Genomic DNA, 17,506 nt, shown 5'->3' with positions numbered 1-17,506 from the left:
GTTCATAATTAACTCCATGTTTTATCTAACCTTCTCTGAACTCTAACCATAATCTAGGTGCCTCTGTTGCCTCTGTCATAAGCACTTTCTCTTAAACTGGGCTCATTGAATGTGGCACCAACACCACTTCTTCACACACACAGTCCTTATGTCTGCACCCGTCCTCTGACATGCTTTCAAACAACACCCAGCCTCTTCAAGCCTCAAGTTATTACCGTATGTCATTTACATCAAAATCCTTCATTGTCTTATAACTGAGCAGGGTTGTTGTGATTTGTTTTTGTTAACTGCTGACCTAATTTCACAATACTGTAATTATAGGAGATTTTAATGTCCCTGTGAATACTTTATCAGACCCACTTAAAAGGGCTTCATTAATTGATACATTAGATTTTGTTCAATTAGTTCATGACCCTACCAAATGAATGGCTTTTCATCCTCGGGTTAACAATCTCTTCAGGTCCACCATCTCTGAATGGCCACTCTATTATCCAGTTCCAGAGAAATTAGGGCTGAAATTAGGTCTTAATGATGACCTAATTTCATGACCCAAACAAAGCAATATAACTGACTGTCTTGGAGAAATGATCTGGTTTGGAGGTCCTTTCAGAGGAAAAAATATTTACTGGCAGTGTAGCACGTGTGGACATGTCTTTGTATGGTGTGTGTGTGTGTGTGTCTCTTACCCACGGTTAGCTGACCAGTCAGTTGTCCCTGATCATTCCTCGCGTTGACGGTCACATTTCTGTCTGAGTGAAGGATCAATGGACTGTCCTAAAGAGAGAGGAGGGAGAGAGCTGATTAAGACAACAGCAAATTATAAATTGCCATAAATTGCCACACTCTCTCAAACAAATCACTGATAAACCATCACAGCTTTCATACTCACACTCTGATTTTTATCCCCTCCTGTAACCTCAGCCCTCACCCCTCTGAGCGCCAGTCAATACTGTAATAACCTGTATATCCAATACTGTCTTAGCTTGTATCAGCCCTCACAGTCCACACTTGATGCCCTCTCTTACGCCAGTCCGACATACTTTGCATCTAATTTGCATAATCTATTCAGAACAGCATCCTGTCTGTGAGTGTGTTTGCTTGTTGTTGTCTGTCTGTGTGTGAGTGTGTGTGTGTAGGTGTGTGTGTGTGTGTGTAAAAAGGCAATTATTCTCAGCCCAAATGAGCTAAATGCAACGGTGACCCTGACCTCTGCTCTCATCTTTAAAGTCGGACTGAGCCACATGCTGCACCCATTAGTTTACATTCAGTGGATGTGCGTTGCAATGAATGCAAACCCCATGTCTTCCATTTTCATTAAGTACCAAACTCAATCTAACATCTGACTGTCTCTCTCTCTCTTACCTTCTCCCTTCATCTTTGTCTCTGTCTCTACTGTATACATCTGCAAAATCTTCCTACTCAGATTCTTAACCAACTTCTCCTTCCGCTCTTCTTTGCTCTTTCATAATATCCCTGCACTTACATCATTTTCTTTTTTATTCTCTTTCCCTTCACTTCCCTCCCTCTCTCACTGTCTCTCTTAAATTGCTTATTTGTTTTGGCGGCGTGAAATGAATAGCTCACAGGTGACCCAATTTCTCTGTTGATTTCCCCAAATTAATATCTCGCTGCATTCCGGTCTGAATTCCAAATGAGAATTGTGTTAAAATTGGAAAGTCGCTGATCTGTTGAAATAGAAAATCCTCTTTTTTTTCCGCCTTCCTTCCCCTTCACTTTCAGTCTCCCTCTCTCACTCCTCCTCTCTCTCTGTTTTGCTATTTGCTGTGGATGGATATTCATTGTTTTGTGGTCTGCTTATGCGAGGCGAAACCAAATTTCTAATATGTCACACCTGTCTGTGCTCTATTTCAGAGTGTCCAGGCGACTCCCAGGACAGGCTGATTACAAACACAAACCACTGCACAAGCGTGAGGGACAAATTTAAGTTATGGACACAGAGAAAAACACACAAAAAGCATACATAAACACAATGCAGACAGTGACAAATAGGACTTGTGTGAGACGACATGTGGGTAACATACACACCTATACACTGGCATAAAACCATATTCTAACACAATAATATTCAAGCGAGTGCTCAGGTGCAAGTTCACACACACACACATGCCGCTGCCTCTGTGCATGCACCAACCACTCATACAGAGTCAGGTAACAAATTTGCTAAACAACAAATGAATGCTCCACACGGTTTATTGTGCATTGCTTCCCTCATCTGTTTCCTCACTCTTGTATGCTGGATTAATTATTTTCAACAGGGCGTGTGATAGGCTTCACTATATTATCTTTCCACTCTGTTCAAAGTGATGGGCGCTTTGTAAAGCATGACAGATGTAATGTGCTTTGAATCATTCCAGCTCAACGGGCAGCGCGCATGAACAGACCTGATCCCATTCACTTAGTGCAGGACTCTGTCATTTAGAAGAGTCACCATAGATGGAAAATCTTATTTGATTAAGCACTCATATGCAAATACATGGAAATAAGGGCAGTAAATAATTTGCTGCATATTAAACAGCTGCTAATCCCTATTTATATAACAGGTGATTGCGTGGAAGGTTTTATTGGGCTTTATTAATGAAAATCTTGAGCCAAATTGTGGCCCACAGGTGTCAACAACCACGAAACAAACAAAAAAAACCCCACAAATAAATCAATAATAAAAAAATAAAAGCAGGTTCTTATTTAAATTGCACACACAGCCACCCACCTGCCACTTCTACCAGCGCTGACTTGTCCTCAACTTTTCTTACTTACAAATAAAACTAGTAATTACATTATTACTTACTGTATTCTATTGAAAGAGGAAAATAATACATTAGACATTAAAATGTAGTACTTTTATAGTTCTACATTAATAGTATAATGTAAATAAATACAACCAGAAGGCACTATTTACTGTGATACACTGTTGGAATACACCTTAAATGGATTTTAATCAAGTGGTATTTATTTGTACTTATAAAAAGTAATTCAATATGCAGTAGGCTAGTATATGACTGGCAATTTAATGTGTATATTACAAGTGTGTCATATGTTAATACCAAAGAGAGAATAAAAAGTGTTTTAACTTTAAGGATGCTTCACATTACACACTGAACTGCATGGTCTTTCCAGAATACAGAACAAAAATATACCTTTGTTCAAAGCTTTCTTTAACAACTCCTGAAGGTGTGACATATATTAAACATAAATGTATACTGCACAACTGAAGCTGTAATTAATGATAACTTGGATTATACTTTGTTCATACAAGACTGCATTGTGATGCATTGTGATCTCATGATGGCACATGATACCCCGATGAAATCCACTCAGGCTCTGCATATACTGTTGGTATCTCAGTTGTAAAATCGATAGTTCTCACGTGTGCAGTCTCCGCTACAATAGTGGAAAATAAAGTGACGTGGAGTTTTGATGCTCTGCGTCAGTTGACGGGTAAAGTGCAGAAAGCGTGCTGTGTGATTAATTCCCACTGTTTGAACGAATGGGTTAGTAACACTAGATAAATTAGTGAAAACAGACTTAGTAAAGAGCTGGTGATGGTAAGTGCCAATTAAAAAAATCACAGATGAATAATGAATATATTTTGTTTAGACAAACATATTTTTTATCCTTATGGACATTTGGCTCCTTTTTGTCACTCAATTAAATTCCATGTGTTTATTTGGCTACACAAACAATATTAGTAAGGCGTTGAAATGAAGCTGACCACAGTAACTCTCCATATATGTTGTGCTAAGAATCTGTTCAAATAGATTTGCTTGACATTAAAGGTTCATTTCTCTCCATGAAAGTCCTTTTTTAAAGCTCTGATCTTCAGTGAAGTTTGCACAATGTTTGATGGTGGTTTGATGTTTTCTCATTTTTGTTTTAGTTTGATGTTGGTTGCGCTTTTGGTGTTACACTGAAAAGATTTTTGCACCGCAGAATGGTAATCGTTTCATTTCTCAGATTTGAATCCACTGGGTGATGCATACATAATCCTTAACATTGTTTGATGTGAGAAAACCAATCGGTGTTTGAATTTTAGCACACTTTAGGAAATGAGTGAGTGTGTGTGTGTGTGGGCAGTTTGTACTGGGTGTCTAGTTTTATTGCTATTTACATAAAAATCGACGTATACTACTGATACATGGCAAAATGGCACTGCCATCTTTTCATGCCAGTGGCAGACTACAGCTGCACTCTAATACTGAGTGCCAACATATTTTGCTGTGGCCAATTCACAGCAGCCTCATGGTAATTACAGATGAGTCCACCTCAGACCATCCAACATCACATTCACACACAATAATTTTGCAAAAGCGCACTGATTAAACAATCCAACGTGAAAGGGCCCCACAGCATTTCCACATGAAACACATCACACATTTCTACATCAGCTAGTCTATGTTATTTGCATTATAGGAATATGATTTAAGTCTACAGACAGAAATATCCCTGGGTAGCCAAAAGCTATGAATACACAATTAATGTTTAACAGTGGAATAACAATAAGCAATAGCAAACTGTATTCAAAGTATACTGAAATCATATTTAAAAGTCTTTATTTTGAGAAATAATTTTAGATTAGATTAGATTAACAGGCAAAACTGACAGTAAATTATAGCAAGTAGTAGTATAAGCTGATTTAGTTCATAGTGAGGTGAAAAGTGATGAAACCTTTAAATATGGGGACAACGGTGGACACTTTTGTACAGTCTGTCCTGGAAGGTTTTCACAGCATTTTGCTCATTTTTTGTAAACATAAATAATTTTTGTGTAAACCCAATCACCATAAAGAGAAATTAATCTGAAAATTCAAATCTTTGGATTTGAATTTGCTAGCAGTGGTATCATCGATGTTATGAAAACTATAGGAAAAAGAAAATGTTTAAATAAAAATAAATAAATAAATAAAAACCTGGAACTGGTACTGCATTTCCTTACATCAGAGGTGTCCAAACTGTTCCACAAAGGCCCGTGTGGCTGCAGGTTTTTTGTTCCAACCAATGAAGAGCACACAGTTTGACCAATCAGCTGTCTGAAGACTGAGATCAGTTGATTAACTGAGTCAAGTCTGGTGTGCTGCTGCTTGGTTGGAACAAAAACCTGCAGCCACACGGCCCTTTGTGGAACAGTTTGGACACCCCTGCCTTACATGTATCACTTGTGTTTACTTTATGTTTAGCTCACTTCTCTGTTTATCTCCCTCTCCCGCTCTCTTCATTGTCCCTCTGGCTTTTGCGTTTACTGTCTTGCTCATAAATCTCCTCTCATCGTGTGAAGAGGCACAAATAAATACACTAAAGGCAGACACATCATGCTCTCTCTTGTGAGCTGACACAACCTACACAACAGCGCCATTAATTCAGTTAATAGTTTAATTTCGCTTTGATTATAAATACAGGCACAGGGCTTCCAGCCTGAGGTAGCCAATGTAATTACTCAGGTAATAATAAGCTGTGAACTGGTGGATCATCATCACAGCCTCCAGCCACCAGTACAGATGGGTCCTAATAACAGCTTTCAGCTCGGCTGTCTCACTGCCTCTCTCACTAACTCACTGTCTGTGTGACTGTCACTCTAAACAGGTCTGGACTCAAGGTTCATAAATGATGTGATTGTTATTTTGCATTTAGTCATCACTCTAATAGCAGCTTTCAGCTCTCCTGTCTGTCTCTTATGGTCTGACAAGGTCTCACAAGCTGTCTAACTTCATACAGTATGGGCCTCAACAGCTGTGTACTCAAGCCTCATACAACATACATTTGGTTGATTCATCTTTGCCATCAGCCTAATAACAGCATTCAGCTCTCCAGACTGTACCTCTGTGATTGTCTGTCTGACTGACTGGCTGACTGTCTGTCTCTCTATCTATCTATCTACGGACATGCGCTTAACAAGAAATTGTGTGGCTATGAGCACCAGTACTATATACTGGAGGTTTTAAAAACTGTGTAATGAACATATATATATTTCTAAATCTTCTCCCAGCCATAGAAGTTGATATGGCAAAATTGTTTGTGTTGACACATCCAACTGTTACAGAACAAAATTAGCATTTTTCTGGCCAATGTAAGTTTCATATTCACTCTCATTTTGCTCTGATTTGGTCCCCACCAACTCCTGAGCTGATTTTCATACCATGCAAACATGAAGAGGATCAGTGGTCTTCCTTGATGGAGGGGGGAGGTCTTAACTTTGTAGCTTTGTAGTTTTAACACTGCGTACTTTGAAAAAATGATGCACAGACTTAGAGACTTTTAAGACATTTCAACTAGACACTCCTCAAGAGATGATCCCGGTCTTATCTTAAATAAGCAGAAGCTACCTATCCATCTGTTACCTGATAACCTGTTAAGAGCCCCACTGTTATAGACAATTAAATGGTATTAAGACGGTGCTGTCGACAACAACAGCAGCAAGACAGGGTGGGGATTGAGTTAAAGAGTCGGGGAGCTGAGACAGACAGGGAATGTTTTTTAAATTCATCAGTAAAGAAGAGTAGATAGCATATAGTCTAAGCTAAAACAGAATACCAATCAAACAGTGTGTGATAAAAGTGCCTGCGGTGTCCCTCCATTCCTCTTTCGACTTTAATTCAGCTAATTAGCAAGGACTATTAAATAAGTGATGTGTTTGTTGGTGTGCAGTGCTAATTTGTTGCTTTTAGTCCCCACGGCCATATAACAACAGAACATAAACCAGTGCTGTTCAAGAGCTTACTCTCTGGGTACTTTGATTTTAATATGTTCAAGTGTCTTCATGAGCATTCGGGGGCCTTAGCATCTATTTAACATGTCATTAATGTCCTGTACAAGCCTTGTGTCAATGGTTTTGGTGTCAATTTAATCCATTTAAATCTCCAAGTGAAAGCTGAGATGAGGCTGAGTCAGTCAAGCCATGTCAGAGTGTGTGTGTCTGAATTTGTGCTTCTGTCCATGTACCAACTTTCATGGGGCAAAATGCGAAGGCCCACGCATAAGACTGGAGGTCAGGGTCGTGTTTAAATTACTGCAATTATTTTAGGCCTCTGTGTCAGTAACTTTAAACACTGAATCACAGTACTGTTGGTTTGAGTTTTATGGAGCTGGCAATTTAAATTATGCAATACATACCATCATTTGAAAGCCAGTCTTACAACAAAACTGCAATTATTAAAGTGCTGCACTGAATATAAAACTTTCTGTAAAATTGAATTAACGTACCTGAGCAACGCCATTAGCTCTATCTGGCTGCTGCCGGAAATGGTGGTACAGCCTTTACAACCTGATTGGTAAGGGGTGTGTGCCTCGCCCTTGCTGGCTAGCTGAGCTCAGAGTTGTTGGAGACTTGGCATGCAGATTGCAGGCTGAAAAAGCATGAGCTGAGATTGTTAAATTTGGGGCCTTGTACATCAGAGGTCCTCCAGCACTGCAGTGTTAGCTAGGGTGACTGCTGTGCCAGATTTCATGCACCTGTTGCATGCAAATTGTTTTTTTTTTTTTTTCTCCTTTTTCTTTTCCCTGTTTGAGGAAGGGACTGTTGGCTTGTGTGTCTCTATCATGTCACATTTCAGTGGTTCTGGTGGGGGATCAACTGTGAACACTTTTTGGTTCCTTGGTAAACTTAGACTTAATTTCACCTTGACTCTGGCAACTGTGTTGTGATGCTGCATAACAAATCACAAAATCTTAGGCAGACATGAACAAAATGAGGTAGGAGTAGTGCCGCAGACGGCCTCTCTGAACTGTCAAGTTGAATGTATAATTAACTACCTCAGTAGCTGCTTTACAGTTAGGGACATTAAGGTCAGGGGGTTTCTTTGGGTGGAGCTCAAAGCACTGCTGAGGACTGAAGCCAGACAAAAGTGTAAGAGAACGTCTCTGCATGTGAAAAAGGAAACATGCAATATTATCTGTATGAAACCACAGATGTCACTCAGTGCTGCACTAGGATGACAACACTGTACACACAGCTGCACCTGCTGCTGTAACACGTGTCAGCTGGATGTAGTTTCCTTTACCTTCCTTTGACAACATTGTGTACTCACTGATGTATATGTATAGTTTGTTTTATTTGTTCAAATATGTGTTGGCACTTTTGCTTGAAAAATGACCAAAATAATTAATCGACTGTTAAAATAAGTGGCGATTCATTTTATGTCAAAACACCAGCGTCGACAACAAACAGTTAAGAACACAAGAAATGCAACACACCAAAATGTTGCATACAAGCAAAACAAAACAGATTCAGTGGAAAGCCAGTCTTTTGAAAACATTAATTTTTTTAAAATCAATAAATATGTCAGCATGGGGCTAATACTGTCCTTAGTGTGTCTAACCATTGTGTTTTTGCATGAGGACATAGTTTGAGTTTTTCAGCATCTTCCAGCAGACCTTCACTGGCCTTTGTGTATGCGTGTGCAGTGCAAGTAGCGTGCGTTTCTGCCCACACAAGCATATGCTTTTTATATTTACTTTGCTCTGTAACAAGAACAGGTGTGCGCTATTTACAAGTCTCCAGACACCAACCTAAAACAATCGAAACCATTAATCCAGCTCTCCTGCTAGATGAAAAATAATTTACTGTCTTTTCACACCTTCCGGGCGATCTCTTTATGATTCATCTAAAGATTCAGGCTTTGCACTGTAAAATTCAGCTGAAACCTACAATCTCAAAAATCAATTTTACGATTGTATAACAATATCTACAATAAAAGGGAAAAAATATATAGATCCCAATTTTGCAGACAAGCCACTTATGAACTGCGCAATGTCACAGGCTCACAATGTGCCACCCAGGCCTAATCCTATTTCTGCTAGACTGATACCAAAAGAATGGATTGTTCTTTACCTGAGACAGAGAAAAAGTTGAAAATAGGTACACAAAAGGTGAGGCAAACAGAGGGTGGGGTGGTGGGCTTGGGGTAAAAAGAGGCTGACTCAAAGGAAGGGCCTAAGAAAAGGGCCACACAAAGGGAGAGTTGGAGGGTGGGACGGAGAAGTAGGGGTAAGTAGGGACCTTCCGGCTTCAGGCTTGCGGAGCGATAAATCTTTAAATGAGGAGGAGAGGAAAAGAGGAGGGAGAGCAAGATAGAGATGGAAGGCAGAGCTGGATAAACCGCAGAGCATTTGTTTTAGAAATAGACACACCAAATAGATCTATACACAGAAGCCGCTACGTCAGCCCTCTAGTTTCTGCCTCTCCACGATAATGTATGGTGCTTAAGGGACCAGTCAACAAAGTCACACAGCTCCGGAAAATATATGCCAACTGGGAAAGAAATACTAGAGAAGACTGAAGCTAGATGAACCACTTTTCTGATGTCACACATTGAGGCTTATTTATTTCAAATATTTATTTCTATGTATAATTGAGGTTACACTGGAAAAAGAACTATTAAAATATATACAGAACATATTTATATGTTTTGCCATGTGAATGGCTGCTTAGGTAAATATCTGAATTGCACACAGTTGCGTGATACAGGGGGTGGCTGTTCTCACCGCAATACGACTTACCTTGTTCGCCCCAACCTCTGAATTATTTCTCAGTAAGTACAAATGTAAGTATATTAATGAGATTCCTCAAATGCATCTATTCTGTGGTGAAATCAGCATTTTTCTGTTTCCCCTGGTGAAAAGAGTTTCTACACATGTATTTCATATTCCTGAGGGAGAAAAAAAAAAACATCCCCCAAGTTAGGGTTTACAAATGATACCTCCAACCCGAGGGCCAAGAGATAAAATACATCTGAGGGAGTTTTACATAACATTTGAGATTAAAGCTGCAGAATACATTTTCATATAATGGTCTTAAGCCCATAATCCCAGGATACTGTTAGTCCTGTTGTAGCATTAGTCAAATATTTTTTGTGAGAGTTTCTACTGTGGCTGAACAAAACCTGCCAGGACATGATAAGAGTAAAATATAGTAGACCCCCAAAAAAAAAAAAATAAATAAATAAAATGAAAATATAAAATAAAAAGACAAAGACAAATATGTGTACGTTAGCAACTGCATACAACTTTCTTTGACTCCCACCTGGTAGTCATTGCTGTTTACTTTACCGCAGTCTCTGACTCACTTATTAATGTATGTTGGACTGGTATTGTTTGGTGTTGTGCTATCCGCATACACACAGAAAGACAAGCTGCAGTATCTGTTGGGATGCTTATGTTTTAAACAAAAACTCTTTTTTTAATGCTTGTGAAAACAATTTCTCCTCATTAAAATAGAGGTAAAAGAACATATACACCCACACACACACACACAAAATAAGACAGGAGCAAGAAAAGGTTAGGGCACAACCACAGAGGTCAGCTAAAATAATGAAATACACAGATATAAATTATATAATTTTAAATATTAGGTAATTTTGAAACAAATGTGATCTTTAAAATGATATTTCCAGAGCCAAGTACATATTACAGTTCTTTATAAATACCTACCCATTCCATGCAAATGCGAGAGCATACCCTCGCCAGCTCAACAAAGGGTTAGAGCACAACACACTCATGATCACATTTCTGGAGAGGTTGTTTTTTTTTTTTTTTAAACCCCCACAGACACGGGCCAGTACACAAACTTCTGGCTGACAAACACGTTCAAATCTTCTGCACTTTCTTGCTGTGAGGCACCAGTGCTACCCACCAAACCACTAAATCACCATCTTCACAAACATATTTACATACGAAAACACAAGCAGTTACCATCATTCTCTTTTTCAGTCAAGGCGGGTCAGCTTCAAAGCTCGTCTAAGGGGACTTCGCTCATCATAGAACCAGGTTTTGTATGCAGTGTTAGTGCTCATTAACACAAATCCAGCAATGAAAAGTGGCAGCACATGTACAGTGTGTGACTCACAGTATAAATACACTCCATGAACATCATGTAGATACGTCTGCTGTATCTGTTTTAAACTTGCATGGAGGCAAAGTGAAATCAATCGTGTTGTTATGGCAATGAAGCAGTGAGCCGTTGAGTCACGATTCTGCTCTGTGGGACTACAGAGAGAGAACCAGCAGAACTAATGCATGATGTAAAAGATACATGTAGGCATGTGCGTTAACACACACATCTGCAAAAAACATGTACTCACACTCAAGGTCATTACACTTAAACAACATTATTAAGTATGCAGCATGTGTTCAAACATTAACAAGCTTGAACAGCTAGATACAGGAATCACATTTAAGGACACACACACACACACACACACACACACACACACACACACACACACACACACACACACACACACACACACACACAATGCAACCAAATCAGCGTGGACGAATGTCTGCGGCTACATCATGGTCATATTTGTATCTAAAGAAGCACATTTTCCCTCAAGTTCTGAGTCCGGTGGCATGGCTGAGTAGAGGAGAAGAGACAAGATAAGTGGAGAGGATGGAGGAGGAGAGGAAAGCAGAGCAGATAAAGTTGCAATGCTCCATTTGCCATGAAATATTCCCTTATGGTACAAATACTCGAGGTGAAAGAGGAATAAGTTAACTCTGGAGAAGTTTGTGCATGTATGAGAGAGAGAGTTTGTGTGTGTGTAAGTGTGTAAGGAGCAACTGCACTGTGTCTTAGACATATGTGTATGTAATGTGTGTGTGCGTTTCAAATCTGTGTCTGTAATGTATATGTGCTCGTGTGTGTCGATTTGTGCGTGTATGTGTGTTGGTGTGTGTGTTTACTGTATGCTTGCCCACGCAGACATATCTTGCTGCTAATAGATTATTGATCAGAGTCAGTTTCCGAGACCTGCAGGGGCTGACACACACACCCACACACATACACACACACACACACAGATACACACAAACAGGCTTGCAGTCTCCTGAACACTTTTATTGAAAACAACTTATAGCAACTGCTTCCAAAATGAGTTTGTCTTTGCTTCGCATTCACTCATGACTTGAACATGACAGGTGCTCGGTTGCTTCTATTGGTGCACCGGCTGTGAGACAGGTACTGGAAAGTCATGGATTCCAAGCAATCTTTTGTATGATATCACATATTTCAAAATTCATTTAACATCTGATACTGTTCCTTATATATGTTTTATCGCTCTGGCTCCCCTCTTTCTTCCTGTAGCTTTCTTGCGGTCTCTGTTCCATCCAATTCCCCAGGGGATCATAACAGATCCTTTTTCATTTGTGCTGAACCCATGGGTATATGGGTGCTTGTGTGTGTATATGTGTGTTTAAAGCCCATTTTTTTTCTGTAACAGCTACACAGACTCTTCTCTTTAACCCTGTCACCTCTACTAACACAGGACAATCCATTCCATCCAAGCAAGACACATCAGATAGCTATCATAGCTTGCAGAAATGAATAACACTTAAATTACTGGTCTATTACTAGCCGAAAGGCGGCTGTTTCAGCGCTAATCTAGATCAAAGCTAGGAGAGACATAATATAACACAATAATGTCCTGTCCATTTGTTGACTCAAGGTTACTGTTTTCAAACCTGATGTAGTTATAAAGAAAAGTTAATAAGGAATGAATGATGTTAAGTTGCAGTTTTTATCCATGTCTGTCCAGACTCATATAATGTATGTATGTAGTGAGAACCTCATAAAAGGGATTTCATAAAAAGTATTAAGTGCATTACTGGAACATTACAATATCACAATTAAGCTGACCTTTTACCTTTTGGATATAAAATGTTATCACCTCATCATTTTGTGCTATTAGACATTTGTGCAAAATTTTGTCATAATTAGTTGAATTCTCAAGGTTTGAGCAAAAATGTGTTTTGTGAGGTCACAGTGACCTTGACCTTTGACCTTCAACCACTAAAATTGAGCCAGTTCATCCTTGAATTCAAGTAAACATTTGTGCTAAATTTGGAGAAATTCCCTTACAGCTTTCCTGCGATATTTGGGTTCACAGGGATGGACGGACGGACGGACGGACGGACAGATGGATGAACAGACAATCTGAAAACACAATGCCTCCAGCCACGGCTGTCACTGGCACGGAGGGATAAAAAGGAGAAGAAAATAGCAACAGAACTGACAAGGATATAGCTTTCAACACAGCCCATCTTTGTTTTACCAGTTATTTCAGAGAATGACATTCTGAGCATCTCAGTGCATTAACATGTGTTGTTTTCCTAAGTGACCAGTCAGTTAGATGCATAGGTCTCTCCTCTCGACACTTACTTATGTGTCTTTTATCCAGCTCAGCCGCAGCAGCTTGTTATCCCATGGTCATAACCATTAAATAATGTATGCTCTCTCACGTCAAAGGAGCCGTGTTAGAAGCAATGTGGCTGCTTCAAACTGAATACACACTCTGAATACACTTTATTATAAAGATCCAATCCTGTTAAATACCACAGGAAAAAAAATGCAGTGCAATTCTTCTGTCTGCTTAGAAACACTTTGAAGAAGGAATTCGGAAGAATTTGCAAGATTTTTCAGAACTTTTTCGGAAGGGCTAAAAGTTTCAGAGTGTTGTACCAGATTCTTGAGGATCCATGCTATGCCAAAAACCAATCAAGTGTAACAATTAGCTCCTTTGGTGTGAAATGATAAATCATTACATTGTTTAGGCATGCAAATCCAAATCAGGCGGGTAGGCTCCCCTGCTTGATTTGGATATATATATATATATATATATGAGTGTGTTTTGGGTTTTTGTTTTTTTGTTGTTGTTGTTTTTTTGTTTTTTTACATTTTTTAGTAGGGCAACCTTTGTGTTTGCGTTTGGTTTCCAAACTGAGGCTTTAATCAGAGCTCCTTGAGGCTTTTTGGCTCATTTTCTGGCAGTTCAGTACGTCTTGTGCTTTGTTATTGCTGTGACAGGGATTTCCTGATGCTGGCCTCTCTGCAGAGCTCTCAGCCATGTGATGAAATCCCCAGTCGAGTAGCTGCCTCCATAATTACTGGGAATGGTTTACAAGGGCGGGACATGAGAGAGATGAAGTGGACTCTCTTGATGGTGAAACATTGCATAAAATGGGACATGGGAATGGTTTACAAAGATGAGAGTATGAGAGGGACAAGTGGGAATTGGTCTGAGGGATAAGACGTGGAGATAAAAAAAAAAAAAGGATAGAATGGCTTCAACCCATGGAGCTAAAAAGAACCTGTTGGAATTAATTTGTTTTCAGTAAAATGCAGTGAATATGGAGTCATTATTTCCCAGCGTGAAAAGGTTGGTCACAACTGAATTTCTCTCTCTGGTATCACACATCAGCAGCCAAGAGATGAGAGCGATAACTTAGACATCATCATCATCTGTCCATGATGATTGGTTTGACTGGCAAGATGTGAAAGACACTGAAATGATATGATATATTCCAGATTCTGAGTCTGCAGCTAAAGTGTTAATTTGTAAGATTTCCTCTCTGAATGTAAAAGCTGGCACTTAATGGGCATAGTTTACAAGGATTTACCAGCCAAAAAGAGGACACAGATTAGTAGATGAGAAACAGAGGACAATAATGGTTTCTGAGAATGGAAGAACAGAAAGAGGACTGGGGGTTAATGTAAAAGACAGGGCAGGAGAGACATAAGAGTAGGCTGATACTGGTTTTCAAGCATGGAGAGGAATACGCGGAAATTGTTTCCCATGAAAAGAAACGATGAACTGATGGCACTCGAAGAGCAGACAGAAGACGAGCGGCACAAAATAAGCCATTTACTAATAGTTATTTTCTGCGAATGACAAAGCGAAGGACTTTAAACACACTGCACATGACCTTAAGGACGCTTTACAAATAAATATAATGAACAGCAAGTTCAAGAGACAAAAATGACTAATACAACAAGTTAAATGCCTTTAAGGTGCTGTAAGTCAGTTTTCTCTGCTGCTAAACATGGTTTCTTGCCGAGAGTGGGTGGTGGTCATTGTCGCCTGCCAAGAGCTTCAGCCACCTGAGCAGCACAACCTCTTCAGGGCAGACTGGAGGCGACGGTGACTTGCTATCAGAAAGTTATGAGATGGTCCGGCTGGGTGGTTAACATGCTAACTAACTAGAGGAAAAGAACTGATAGAAAGAAGAGCTGGAGCTCCACCGCTGGAGACATTTCTTGGCGAGCAAAGGGATGTTCAAGCATCAAACTAAATCCAAGAGCGATGTTTGAACATTTCTTCAAGACTAGTCATTAACAGCTATTTACTAGTCAAGACTAGTAAATAGCTGTTAATGATAATGTTTGCTATGCAGCAATAGCAAAACTTACAAATAGTACCTTTAAGACTGCAGCACAGATTTGCTCAAAGGTAGGTGTTAAGGTTGAGGGCAGTAATATGACACAACAAGGAAAAAGTGATAAGGGATACAAGTATGAGAAAGTTGAGACAGGACAAATTGAAGAATAGAAATGATTTTCAAAGTTTAGACGTAACAGATATGTATTGTTACAATGACTCAGAGTGGGACCAGCATGGGACAGGAGAAGCATGTGGATGTAAGAATTTTTCAAAGAAAAAAAGTACAAAATTACTCTTCTTTCATCTTTCTCTTCTGTCATTTTTCTTTTACTTTTTCCTTGAACTCTCTTTCAACTGTCTTCTCTTCAATTAATTTTCAACTCTCAGTTGTCCAGGCAACTGAAGACCCCCTGCTTATTTACATTCTTGTTATATCTGACTTTGATCTCCATCCAGTGCTTAGTCCTTAATCTTAGTTCCCTCTGCTGTGTTCCTTACTTTCTTGTCCTTTACCTCTGCATATCTGTGCCCCCTCTTAGAGAGCTATACAGGGCCATGTTTTTTCAGGATGATATCAGACAACTTAAAAGCATCTCAAAGCTATGCCCTGCTATAAGAAATAAAGATGTCTTATATTTCCAGTCTAAACTATGTTGTCAGTTTTTTGGGGATGCCTGGACAGAGGGTATCCATGAGACTTTTGTATTTAGTATTTCTGAATGTACCTTTCAGTTACCAACAATTCCAATTTGGGGACTCCTTTGTAACAGAGTGCTGTAGCTGTGGATAGCTGGTCTGTCTTGTCTTGGGATTTCAAGTCTTCTGTTCATCTCCCTCCTTTTCACTGTCTCCTCTCTGTTACTAAGGCTTTCATGGTTCCTGTCTAGGTTTCATATATGGAAGACTGATGGAGACTCAGGTCAATTTCTCTTTGTCTTTCTTCATAGCTGTCCTTAGCACCTTTTGTCTCTTTCTTCTCCCTGTTTGTACATGGCATATCACTGAGTTTTGCCTCTTACGTGTATATCTATCCTCCTTCCAGGCTTCTGCAGTACAGAGCTGGTTTTGTGGTTAAGGTCCTATAAAACTGTCTGGAATAGACTTATGAGTTGGGGCTACATAAATGAACTTGACTTGAGTTGACCTGGCTACCACAGTGGTACTGGTACTTGCTGTTAATACCTAAACCAATCATGGGGGTTTGTTGTACTGGAGTTCCATTAATAATTTAAATTTGCTACCTGCCTGGCAGGCTTTAATGGGATTGGTCATTTTATCATTAAGGGTTGCCACATTTCAGGATTTATAGTTTTAAGGGGGTATTTTTAGTTATCCTCTTATGAATTGGAACTTTTACTGACTTGCCAGACTCCGACATCTCAAGAGAGAGGAGTTCAGTTACTTCAGTTAACTCCTCAGCTGTGCCAGACTGACATTTGAGTACAGCACTGTGATTCTCTCAGTGGCCGATCTATTACTGTGTCATTGCGTTGGCCCCAGAGAAAGGACACCTCCATGTCAAGGCAAATTCTTCATGATTTTACCAGGAAGAACATCATGTGGCATCAAGGAGGAAAACATGTCTGAATACTTCTTCCTTTTAATGCTTAATAAAGTGCCGGAGACACTTTCCTCAGACAGTACCTCCCTGTAAGTGTGCCACACCTTGACAACAACTGTGAGTCTCCAGTCTGCAAAATCATATGCTATTTTTAGAGCCACTCATTACCCAGAAAAAAGCAAAAAATGTATGCACCTACTTCAACTAAATACAAAACCAAGAAATTAACTTACTACTGCACATTCAAAACTACATAATCATCTCAAAAATAAGAAACATTTCTTAAATGTGTCTCATAAAAATATGAATGTTAGCATACTGGTATTAATGATGAAGAACTAAACAAAGGGTTTAAGACTGATTATCTGGAAAAGAGGTTAACACATTTACTAACTCCTAACCCTCGTTTTTAATGAAGGGAAACAGCTTCTTGAATTCTGGCAAAACGCCTTAAGAAATGCATCCTGATCTAGAGCACTGGGGTTGGCAGGCTGGAAGGACTGTAGCCACTCCAGGGACTGGATGAGTCTTACTCAAAAGCAGGCATCTCTCTCTGGTCCTATCCTTTTTCCATCCACTGTTCAACTCATTTTTTCCCCCCTCATTTTTTGCACTGTCCCTAAGGTTCTTTGTAATATATTTTTTTTCAGATAATAAAAGCTGAGATAAATAATGGTTCAATTCTTTAAGACAACTCCTAAAGCTTTTGTGGACAGTTTGGTGACATAGAGTCAGATGTGTGTTGATACTACCCACCCCACAGAGTTCATAGAGCTGCACAC

The 17,506-nt window shown here is 39.5% G+C and overlaps 1 protein-coding gene across 1 annotated transcript in view; it reads right to left on the bottom strand.

The window, feature by feature from the left end:
* Positions 1-17,506, bottom strand: part of LOC121180766 (zeta-sarcoglycan) — a 141,393-nt gene that overhangs the window by 63,389 nt on the left and 60,498 nt on the right. The window contains exon 3 of the mRNA XM_041036410.1: positions 687-774. Within this exon, the coding sequence (XP_040892344.1) occupies positions 687-774 (88 nt within the window). The remainder of the gene's footprint in view (positions 1-686; positions 775-17,506) is intronic.

Source organism: Toxotes jaculatrix, chromosome 4 (assembly GCF_017976425.1).
Source record: "Toxotes jaculatrix isolate fToxJac2 chromosome 4, fToxJac2.pri, whole genome shotgun sequence".
NCBI classification, from domain to species: Eukaryota; Metazoa; Chordata; class Actinopteri; family Toxotidae; genus Toxotes; species Toxotes jaculatrix.
Note: the sequence above shows the minus strand (reverse complement) of the source record. Positions and strands in the feature narration are given on the sequence as shown.